Consider the following 12158-nt stretch of genomic DNA (forward strand, 5'->3'; position numbering starts at 1 on the left):
GAATGACCTTCCTTGGCCTGCTGGCCATGCTTCTTTTGATGCAGGTCAGGATATGGCTGGCCTCCTGGGCTTCAAAAATACAGATGAAGAAATACAAATAAGTAATTTTTTTCTATCTGCCTTTAGCTGCCCAATTGTAGGCAATGTAGACTTAGTATTTTTTTTCCCTCACCAGTGTTCTGTTTTTTATGTTTCCTGGGTGTGGTAGATTGGATTTTTTAAAGAAACATAATTTATTTATTTAAGTTAAAATTCTTCAGGAGAAGAATTTATACATTTCAATATCTAGTTCACATCCCAGATTATTTGAAATATTTACTCTAGAAATGATCAAGGATTTTAAATGAAGCATTTTAGAGACAACATTGTTTTGTCAGTGCAGAAAGAAGTCCTCAGATTAGTGCAGCAGAATGGTTTTTTTACATACAGAATCTTCATGTTATGAAGCATGTCTGAAGTGTGTACTTCATACTGATACTCAGTTTTTCTAATCATTTGTGTTTGAGCCATGCCTTTGACAATCTTACGTGATTTATCTAGCTTGGAGTTCGTCAGTAAATACCAGCTTCATTCTGTGCTGTATAACAAAATATTTTTATATGTTTTAGCTCCATAAGATTTTAGGAGATAAAGTGAATAACACTGCTGTGATTGAAAAACAAGTGCTAGAGCTATGGGACAGACTTTATCACTCTTGGTTTGTGAAGGTAGGTGACTTAATGAAATGGTATTTATATAAACTATCACTTAGTGCTTTGAGGTAATTATGCTAAGCATGCATTTCTGAGAAAGATGAGCAAGGAGTTGGAATGCCGAGTAAAGGTCATAATAATAAGTTGGTATTTCAGTGTATAAGATGGATCATTCTACAGTCATAGTTCGAGTACAGCCAGAAATATGTCCTTCCCTTAAGTAGTTAGGTGTGCTTTTATGTATGCCATTTAATTTATGCTTTTCTCACTTTTTGTATTTAGTATTTCGTAGTTCAGAATATTCTGTTGAAGTTTTGTGATGTTGAGGGGTTAGGGAAAGGAAACTGGTATTCTGTATGATTTGTGTAACTTTTATTAATTTGAAGTTTTGTGGAAGAAGTTATCCTTTCACCAAGTTTCTTACAACACTATTGCCAACTGTAGTAGCCTTCCTGTAATGGGCTCTGCACAATGAATCTTGAAAAGGTCATAAGAGAAATCATTTTCATGCTGCCAATGCTGTTTGCCTTTAAAAGGAAGAAACAAGCAATTTGTTAGTCTTGGTACAATGAAATACCAAAATCCAGAAGTCATACCCCTGAAATACTTCTCTATATTTAAATAATTGCCATTGTAGTATATTAACACTTTTCTTTACACGGTCATTTTTAAAGTACCTCAAAAGTTCCAAGACCTCTACGTTAAAAGAAGTAAGAGTTTCAGTATAGCAGTGAAAACAGCTGGGGAAAGAACTAGTTTCTTTTTTCTGACATGACAATCTTGTAGGAAAGCACGTGGAGAGATAACATGACACTTTTGAGGAATATGGGACCACTGAGGAGAAATTAAAGCTGTATCTTTTATAGATTTTGGTAGCCCTAAGCACTTCAGAGTATTCAGTGTTAAATATGTGACCAAGAAAAGTGTCTGCATTTGATATGGTTATATGCATAAACCTGTTGCTTTTACTGATCCAAGCTGTGTGTCAGATGGTCCATAGCGCTGGGTTGTTCAGCAGGGCTCCGTTTAACTGTGTGTGCGCTAGAGGCACTCTCGTTGCTGCAGTGTGGATCACAGGCTGTGTCTGTTGTCATTGCAATACATTATTTCTCTCCTGCAGCTGTTATTTGAGGGAATACTGTGAGGTTTCTTTCTTGTAGATCCTCTTCTGGTAGGGTAAGAAACAGCTTTCCTAGCAATCAGAACAGCAGAATGAGCTGCAGGAACACACTGATACTTGCTGCCTACAATCTTGAAGTCTGTTCCCCAGCTGCTGTTTCCATACTAGAGATGCTATGTTACCATTGGCAAGCTGGGCTGGAACTGATCATTTGTGGGGAGCAGGTAGCTCCTCCAGACTCTATTTCTAATCCTGCCCCTTCTATCACACTCTATATTGTCACGAATATGTTACTTCATTTGTAAGAGAGAAGCAACAGTAAACTTTATTGATATTAAACAGTAAGTTAACAATGTTCCATGGTGAATGTGGCAGTAGTTTAATGAGGCTCGAAGGCAAGGTACACCTGATTATTTAGTGCGTAGAGGACATGGTCAGAAAGAACTGTCAGGGATACCCTTTCATTGAGTCATAACATTCAGAAAGGACCCCCTTGCTTTCTAAACTCATTCTGAGTCTAGGTGTGGCTGGATCCAGACTTAGTCCCAGACTCATTCTATGGTTTATGTCTAAACTTAACTAAGATTTTCAAAGTTTCAATGTGTTTATTAGTCGCTTACTGAGGATCTGCTGCAGCAGGAAATCTTTCAACTTTCAGGAGTATCCTTGAGAGGCGTCCCCGCTCAAGGGGAAATCCTGATGTGCAACCCACTGGTGTTCAGGATTGCTCATTGAGCCATGACTGTCCACTACAGAAAACAGGTTTTAGTTTTAATTCTTCCAGTGTACAGAGTATTTCCAGATATTTTTGAGGATGCCAGTTAAAGCAGCTCTAGGTATTTTAATGGGTGTTGTATCTGGTCCTCATTAGTCTTTGGTTTTCTTGTATCTGTAAGTTATTCAAATGTCTGATTTTTTTATGTCTTTGTCTCTCTTTGTAAGAATGTAACACATTCTGGAAGACACAAAGGACACAAATGGCACATAAACCGTCAAAACAGCTGGCTTGGTGATATTCTGGACTGGCAAGATGTTGCATCATTTGTTCATGATAACATTGAAACATTTCTTTCAGTATGTATTTTTTTTTCCCTTATTACCTATTTTGTCTCATTTTTAACTGATAACAATTCCTCCTTGGACTGCCACTAAAGTTGTGGATTCAAGTATATGAAAAATTATGGAAACACTGTTAGTGTTACTTTAAATTACCTAAGCAATTATTGTAAGCCTACTAAGGACACAACCATGCTATAAACAGAACTGACTGTGATGAAGACACCCTACCGATTTCAGCATCTTCATTAACAGTGGCTTCCCAGACTTCTTCCCCAGAGAGATTGTTACTGTAGAATTACCAGTGTCACCTACAAGTTGATTTTAAATGCTTTTTGCTATGTAGTCTTTTGTTTTTTAAAAGAAGGACCAATTTGTCTAGGTTGTAATTGAGGGAACTATTGACCAGGAGGTCATGAAAACAGTTTTTTTTTGTGTAGTCATACTTGTTTTTTCCTGAAGTTATTATTCATTGCATTGAAAGCAGTTTATTTCTCTCTTCTTTTATGAAACTTCTGTTGAAAAAAACATATTAATACTTCACATTGTGTGAATTCCTGAATTACTGCAGTGAACCCTTCACCTCATAACGAGAAAAAGAAAAAGCATTGAAAGCAATCCAAACTGAGGCAATGGCATTTCTCTAAAAACCATGTTAAGTATGAAATACTTCATATACAGAGTCAATCCCAGATATAGTTCATTTTTGGCTTAAGCTGTTGTCATAATCTAGAAGTATCTTCAGGTTAATATTCTTTCAAAATGGATAAGTAGTATTTATACCTAACTCACAACATAATGTTTCTATGAATGTCCCTGCCCATGTCAGTGGAGTTGGAACAGGATGATCTTTGAGGTCCCTTACAGTCCTAACTGTTCCATGATTCTATGTAATTAAAGCTAGTATTTGCCTCGAGGCAGTTCTTAATGTAGACTGATAGGCATATGTCCTTCTTCTGTCCTCCCTCAACTGTTGCTTAAGTGGTTACAGTTTCTATCATAGAAGTTTGAAGTCAAGAAAAGAACCCAGTTTTTATTGCAGTGATACTTTTCTTCGGTTAATAGTGGCATTTGCTTGCTACTTTCTCAAAGTTGACCGTGCATTCTTGGGGCGGAGTTATAGAAATGTGCAGCACATCATCACTTAAAATCAATGTGGATTTTCCTTCTAGGCAAGAGGGAGAGAAGGAGGAGAAACTACATGATCGGTGCTAGCCATGTCATTTACAGCATTGCTGCACAGTGCTCAGAAAACATGATGATAAGTAATCTAAACAGGCTAGAATAGTTCAGGAAATAGTTTAAAGAGCATAAATATTTAAATGTGAAATGCATTAATATTAAACATTTCATCTAGCTACATGCTTTGCTTTACTTCTAAAATCTGGTTTAGATGTTCAGGAAAAAAAGTGCCAATGGTTGCTTTCCTGTTTATTTCCATGAACTCATTACTCATCAGCTGGGGGGAAACACCTGTCCATATTCTCCATACACTCATGTCCTTAACGACTGACGGTAAACCCGTCACCATAGTATATAGCTCTGAATCCCGGTTTCACCCCCAATGGGCAGCATTTTCTTTGTTGGCTTGCTCATCTGCAATGCATTGCGTAAATATTACTCACGCTGATATTTCAAATTGAAATTGATATAAATTTGATTTCTGTGCTTGTTCAGGTCATTAAAACTTGGAGATTATGCAAGGAAGAATGGTGTTTACATAAGTGTGGTATTTCTAAGATGCTTTCCTTCCCTAGAACACAATGGAAGCTTACTATATTTCGCATTTATGTTTTTATCAGAGCATGAAAATATTTCGCTTGGTATCCTGAATAGGAGCAATGAGTTGTTCGAATGGCTTTCTAAATTGGGAAGGATCAATATTTTAAATTATGTGGATGGTTTGAGGGGCTTCTTTTTTCTTTTGGGTGGATTTTGTGTTTGGTTTGGGATTTTTGGCTGCTTTGTTTGCTTCTTTGTTTGCTTTTTTGTGTAACTTTGTGGGAGATTTTTTTTTTTGGTCAAGTATGTTGTGTATGGCAGGGAATTGTGAGGAGAGTTGGGGGGATGTTAAACAGGTTCACTGTAATTCATACTGTAGAATGTTTCTGCATTTGGACACATGAAATCAATGCTAGCCTGCAGTTATTAAGAATATAGCAAGACACAATACAGTGCAAAATTTGCTTTGACAGTTTTTAAAACCACAAACCATTTAAAGACAATGAAATAATGTAAAGAAGTGTGTGCAGAAATGCAGCTATCGTGAGATTTTCATCCACCTTTGGAAAAGAATAAACTGAGATTACATTACTTCCACATAACAAATACTTATGCATAGATTAAGGCTAGAGTTTAGCATAGTATGTCTTCTTAGCACCTTGGCTTTCTGAAATATTTTGAAATAGTATAGATAAGACTGTATTCTTTGAAAATACAGCCATTTGACAGTGTCATATTGCAATCACAAACAGATAAGCTCTTTTCCATTAATGGAAATCATATTGTTCATCCTGTTTAAGAGAAGGAGCATTTGCTGTTAGAAAGATGTTAAAAGAAGACATATGCAAGGGTTTCACTTCAGGCTTTTCCTGTAGTGGAAGAAACTTTCATATTAGAGTTGAAAGCATATAATTAAATCACTGGTGTAGCTGTGCTGGGGAATTACTGGCATTCATGTAATTGGTGCAATATGCATCCATTCAGTACGTTGAGTATCAGATAAAGCACTGAAGACTTCTGTACTCCTCTCAAAATGTGCTGTTCATTATAGCAGTTATACTTAGCTCTAGTTTGATATAGACAGACATTAATTATTTTGAAGTAATTAATTATATAACATGTAGATTGCCTGAAGTTTTGATATGCAGATAAGCTTTTCAAAATCATCAGCTTGCTTTTTTCCAAAAGCTTTGGTGTTAGCAGCACTGCAACCTTTCAGCTTCAGATTTTTCCAGTATTCTTTAGAAGCAGTAGTGTTTTCAAACAGTTTATCCAATGATGTGTTTCTGAACTGGGCTTTATTTCATCCTGTTCTTATTCTGGGGGAAAAAAATAGAGTGGATCCTCACTCGTGCCTCAAATTTTGCACCTCATGCTCTATTCAAAGGTAGTTTTTCAGATGAACAAAATATGCAATACATAGTTGGACTATTAAGATTTAATTTCTGAAAAACAAAAAAGCCTCATTCCTTCCCTACTCACTTGCTTTTCCATTCATACCCTTTTCCTGCATTTCTTGAAGGCCTGACACCTTGAAAAAGTAAATTGCTGCTGGCTAAATCTGTGAATGAGCACTTGGAACTCCCTTGATGGTATATGAGACATTGCTGGTGTCTCCTTAAATTGATTTTTTTTGCTTCTTGCACAAGAAAGCTTATAATTCTACCAGCAGCCAGTATCTCATTCAGAGATTTCCCAGGCAGGAAGACAGAAGACCTTCCATTAAGTTATACACAGCGAGCTTCAGCTCAGTTAGGTTTCTCTATCCATGTCTTTAGCATGACTGATCTTGTGTTGCAAATCAAGTCAGTTTCTCAAGTACTTCACCGAGTTACTACATATCTTAATGTTTCCTCTGGCCCTGAGAAGGTCTTTACATTTATCTAAGTTTATAGCTAATACACTCTGTTCTTACACCATGCATTTCTTTTTCTAGTAAGGTAAGCAGTCAAAGCTTTGGTGTTCTGTTCATAATGGGTGTTGTTTTTTTCAGGGTAGGTGAAATTCAACCTGATGCATATTTTTAGAGGAGGAGTTGATGTCTTTACAATTAGAAAGTAAAAGACACGATGCTGGAGCATAGTCCTTTTTCTATTGCTGTTTTGTTTCCATTTCATGTAAAGATCAAGCAGAGATTTTTTTTTTTTTTAAATAAGCTGTTAAGGTCTGAAGGGTTAGCCCATAACTTTATGGGTAAACATTTATTTGGAAATCAGCTTTTAATTGGAGCAGGAAGCCTTTGATCTTGTGCATGCTGTAGTATTCAACACAAAGTCAATTGCTTCTCTTTTACCTTAAAGGTTTATTGACTTATTCTGTTGCTGTAATTTTTGAGTTTTCAGGATGGTACAACTTTCTGAATAGAAAAAAAATAGAAGTATACAGAAGGGCAGGTTTTTTCCTAATACTTCTTTGTGCCCAGTTTTATTCATTGTTATATATCTGTTAATGGTTTCTCTAATAAAAAGTACATGAATTTACCTGGCTTCCAGAGGTTTGTTGACTTAAAGTTGTCAGCAAATAACTTGTTATGGTCAAGTGTCTTCTAAACTTTGCTTTCAGGTATTGGCCAGTTTAAGTGGCCAATAGGACACTTAGAGGGCTAAGAATTTTGGTTTCTTGCCTGTTACAGATTGGAAAGGCACAGCAACTGATGCTTCTGATGGCACGTCACTGCGATGCATAAGGGAGTCTTGAATCATATATGTACAGCTTTGTAGCTTTTTTAAACACTGATCCCTTAAAGCTGCTTACAAAGCAGTGTTTTGGTGAAGAAGGTGTGATATTCAGTTATTTAATAAGAGTAATATTACAAGCATCATTATTGCATAAATATTCATACTTACTTTTGTTTTGGAAAACTGGCCTCCACTGGCAAAGTGTTAGAAATATGCATAGTAGCTGAGCTCATTAAGTCTGCTGCAGTATGCTCTGAGAATCATACAGCACTATGAGCTCTTAGGTGCAGGTACCTGTATTTCGATTTTGTGACTGTTAGTGAAGTATTAGAGCACATTCTGATACTATATTCAGTAATGATTAATGTCTGCTACGTGTGTCTTCTCATCCTAGTGATGAGAAGCATGTATCTTGAAATGTTAATGGTACATATGCATAAAGAGGACTTACTTTATAGCTGGAGATGAGTCCTAGAAGATCCACTTACTTGCATGAGACATACCAAATCTGAGTGAAAGGCACCATCTGCACTTATTCTAAAGAAAATGCTAGTGAACACTAGTTCCACAGTTCTGATCAATGATTCTACCTAACAAGGATGTTCTTCATCCCCAATACAGACTGAACTGCCTGATAACCGAATTCAGACTAGCTGCAGTTGTCTACTCCTATGCAGCCTGTACTGGAGGAAGATACTGTTTGTGTTTTGAAGGAAGCTTTCTCAGCACTTCCCCACCCCAAGATGTATGGTCTCTTGCAGCAGATGGAATGAGCCCCTCTCCTTGTTAACCACTCACCAATATAAGCTTAGCTGATGCATTGCACATGATGGTGTGAGGGAGAGAATTAACGTTTACTGTGATTAGTATTTAAAAGGCCAATAAGTCAGGCTAGTTTTAATCTTTGAAATAAGACTTTACGAGACCAACTTGCATTACCAACACATTTCATGTTAATAGTTTGTTTTACAGTCTGCAAAGCGTTATAGTTGTGTATTCAAAGTGATCCGTCCTTAATAGGACATATGTTACATGAGCTGTGAGGACAGAAAGCTGTCATAGAAACACCGTGTAGCTGGCACCAATATCCGCTGTCCTTGATGGTCTGAGTCACAGGAGTCAAAGTCAGCAGGCTCAATGGCTCTTAAATAAGGAAAGCTGGAACTGAAATGGACATCATCTCCTCTTAAATGAAGGAGCTTGTGCTTTCATAAGATGTTTTGTTGCTGGATAGCTCCCACTCCTTGACCTCAGCCCTGAACTATATGCTGTGTGATACTTGGAGGAGCATTACTTTTCCAGGTCATGGCAAGTGCCTTGTCCTGTTGCTTGCCTGTTTAGGTTTTTCTTTTCCCTTCCTTAGTTACTACTGCATTTTCTTAAAGAAAAAGCAGTCTTTTCCTAGCTCTTAATGTTATGCATCATCAATGCCTTCTTCCTCGAAGAACTGCTTGTGTTTCAGGGGCCTTTGTTTTCAACCTGTGTCCCTATTTTCAAGGCCTTTGCTGCTGTTCTGTGATTAAAAAACGTGTCATAACAGGAAATCTGTGACACCAAGCTCCTGTTGACATGCCAAATTCTAGTAACAGGCTTAAACATCTGGGCTTAGAGCCTTGCACACTTAGTATACAACTTATTGCCTGTTATTAGCAACGGCAGCTCTATTTTTGCTGAAAAACAACTGAAAGGCTGCTGCTTTAGCTACAAACTGTTACCACAAAAATCACTGTCCGCTGTGTTTACAGTCCTCATGGTGTGATATATTTTTAATAAAAGTTACTTAGTGATTGCATGAACTTATATCACTGCTGCACCCCCAGAATGGATCCATAGAAGAAAGGAAGAGACAGGTGAGAGAATGTTTTTCATCTTCTAACATCACCTGAATTCTCAAGAGGGACTAATAAAATCTGTTCAAAAGTTGAACCTTAAATTTTATAATTCCCATTAAATTTGAGAAGCATGGACTAAGTAGTTCTTTCGGGTTTTACTATGTAATTACCTGCCACTTCCCCCAGCTATTGTTGCCTCCCAAGTTTATGCTTAAATAAATGATCTTCTATATGTTTCACTCAGTTGCAAAGGAAAGGCAGTCACTCATCTCACACTCCTTTGTCTGCTCTATACATGCCAGTGGCTGGGTTTGGGGTTTTATTTTGGTTATGGGTTTTTTGTTTGTTTGTTTGTTTTAATATTTTAATTCAGTTTAATTGAATAAGATACTTATTAAACCAACAGTAACTGTTGCAAGTATTGAAGCTTTCACTTGCAGCTTTGAACATAAAGAAGGGCTTTTGTTTCAGAGCTTTTATTGTTTTTCCAGTCATATTAGTTAGTCTGAAAAAAAATATGGCTTTTTGTTTGTAACCTTGTTTCTTTTATATACTTGAATCACTTTGGCTAATATATTCTTGCTTTATTCCTTCTGAATGAAATATTTATTGTGCAACTGCTGTGCACTGCGTTTAGGATGCCTCCATGTGCCATGTGCTTATTTCCTTAGTGTCTCATGAAGCGCCTGCCCTATTCGGATTGACGTGTCAATGTCCATACATAAACGAATTTGGCTGTAGTGGGGATTCTGTGTTTAAAGGCATTTCTCAAAACTACTCTTTACTCCCCGTAACTAATAAAAAATCAGTTCCCCAAGCCAGCAAAAAATTTGATAGATTGTCTAGCATTGTTTGATTTATTTTCTATAATTACTTGACTAATTCAAAACCACAACTTACGTAGCTATCTGCAGATGTTGTAAAAATTATGTATCTCATTACCATAAAACATTTAAAAAAAATCTATTAAAGTAGTAATTATTTGATTTGAAACTGCCTTCAGATTTATTTCTAGCTTGTGATGTTACTCCTTGTTCTTTATGTTTTAGTATTTCTGCTTCTGAAAAGACTAATTTTCTCTCCCAAGACACAGTCTGCTTGTTAATCACAGCCAACAAGTGTCACAAGTGTCACACAACAAGCGTTTTGCATAATGAAAGCATTTTAAGCACTGGGAGAAAAATTCTAAAACCTTGTAACCATCTACCTAGAAACTTTTCTTTGGTAAAGTAGACATTTTCACTTGATATTACTTGCTTTAATTTAGGAGTGAGGGAAAAGGATCTTTTTAAAAAAAGTCTTCTCTGTATGGCTTGATGGAGATGAATCACTCTGTAGGCAGTTCTGTGTACCTCCAGTGCCTGACTTTGTGTCTTTGCATGCCTCTCCTTTTCCAGATCCTGGAGTCTCTGTGGGTAGTGATGAGTCGTAATGTGAGCCTCTTGTTTACTACAGTCACAACATTAGTGACAATCCTTTTCCACAGTGGGACAGCTCTTCTCAATTTTGTACTTTCAGTGGTAAGTATTGTGTCATCCGTTTACATGGTCTTTTTACTGAAGGAACTTGACTACACATGTTGTAACAATGAAAATCAAACCTAAAGCACTGAAAATACCTTCTAACCTTATCTGCTACCAAAAGATTTTGCTTGTAGTTTAGTTTAACACCATTTTATTCCATTGCTGTTCATTCCCAGCTGTCACTTTGGCTTTTACAGTTCAGGTGGGTATGTGTATGTTGGTGTGCTGTTACTCCCCAAGTAGGTTTCTTCTGTAAACACTGGAGAAGAACAGATTTTTCCAGTCAGTACAGGTGCTGTGCGTGTTGCCACTTGAACTAATCCCCAGCTCTTACTTATAGCCTGCCTCAAGTCAGGATGATTCGTGTACCATGGGGAATCAAACTTTACCTCTTTGCCTGCAGTTATTTGCTCATTCCCTGGTTGCTGTATTCTTTTCAAAGGGCAACACCTTCAGAAGTTAACTGAGACTGCCCTAATAAAACTAGATCCAGTGGAGCTGTTTTTCACTTTGCTTCTTGTGAGTGTCAGGATGAGTAGATATTGTGCTTAGAGAAATATATTGCTTTCTGTGTTGAAAACTGCAGAAGGATCTGTTGCTGGATCCCAGTGGAAGGAAGAAAAAAAACCAAACAAACCCCACCTGGTTGCCTGCTTCAGTATAGGGAGCTTTGTAGTGAGAATGAGAAATATTACAGTAGCTTAGGAGAAGTGTCAGCCCCTGTCAAGAAGAAAATAACCATACTTGCAGCATTACAGAGGATGCTAAAATCTGATTCAGGTTTTAAGATCTACTCATTTAAAATTGTAATAAAACAGCTGATATTTCTGCTGGCACTGGATTATTTCCTGCTAAACCAAGGCCTAATTCAATGTTGTAGTTTTTCTTATGATCTCAAAATGAATGTTAACAGTATACTGTTTAAGTGTGCTGATGTAATGACTTGTTTTAGTTGATAGATTCATGTATCACCCAAGGCAGAAGTTACACACCTAGGAAGATGGAATACAGCTAAGCCTATATGTCACATTTTGGAGAGGGGTCGCAGTAGGTGAACAGCTGAGTGTGACCTCCAAGTTAAAAGGCAGGGAGGGTGGGAGGAAGTAGTAGTAACATTTCACTTAGTGGAAAGGAATTAGGAACAGAGGCAAATGGATGGCATTCTTCAGACTGGTAATGCATGTTGTACTGTCTGCATTTTTTTTCCTAGTGTGTTCAGAGAGAATGCAGGAAAAAGGCATGTCATATCTCCAAAGTGGATAAAACACTTTAAAGTAAGATGCTTTTGGAGTTTAAGCTGTTTGGATTATTGAAAGATTAAGAAGATACGGTTTACTGTAGCATACAATTAGGTTGGAAATAAGGAAAGTGAAAGGAATCCTTTTAATCTTGGGAGGAAAGTAAAAAGATCTTAGGCTTGCACATGAAATATAAGCCATAGTTTACCATTGGAGCATATAGAATGGATTTTTTTGTTTTGTTTGAGTTATTGTTTCAAGCAGGACACATTTCTGTGATGTATGCTTAGCCCAAGA

General features: G+C 37.1%; 1 protein-coding gene across 3 annotated transcripts in view; it reads left to right on the forward strand.

The window, feature by feature from the left end:
* TMEM245 (transmembrane protein 245) overlaps nucleotides 1–12158 on the forward strand; it is an 81202-nt gene that overhangs the window by 38931 nt on the left and 30113 nt on the right. For all 3 annotated transcript variants that reach the window (XM_069853388.1, XM_069853389.1, XM_069853390.1), the window contains 3 exons: nucleotides 609–707; nucleotides 2755–2886; nucleotides 10498–10620. In XM_069853388.1, the coding sequence (XP_069709489.1) occupies nucleotides 609–707; nucleotides 2755–2886; nucleotides 10498–10620 (354 nt within the window). The remainder of the gene's footprint in view (nucleotides 1–608; nucleotides 708–2754; nucleotides 2887–10497; nucleotides 10621–12158) is intronic.

The sequence above is a fragment of the Phaenicophaeus curvirostris genome, chromosome 3 (assembly GCF_032191515.1).
Source record: "Phaenicophaeus curvirostris isolate KB17595 chromosome 3, BPBGC_Pcur_1.0, whole genome shotgun sequence".
Lineage (NCBI taxonomy): Eukaryota > Metazoa > Chordata > Aves > Cuculiformes > Cuculidae > Phaenicophaeus > Phaenicophaeus curvirostris.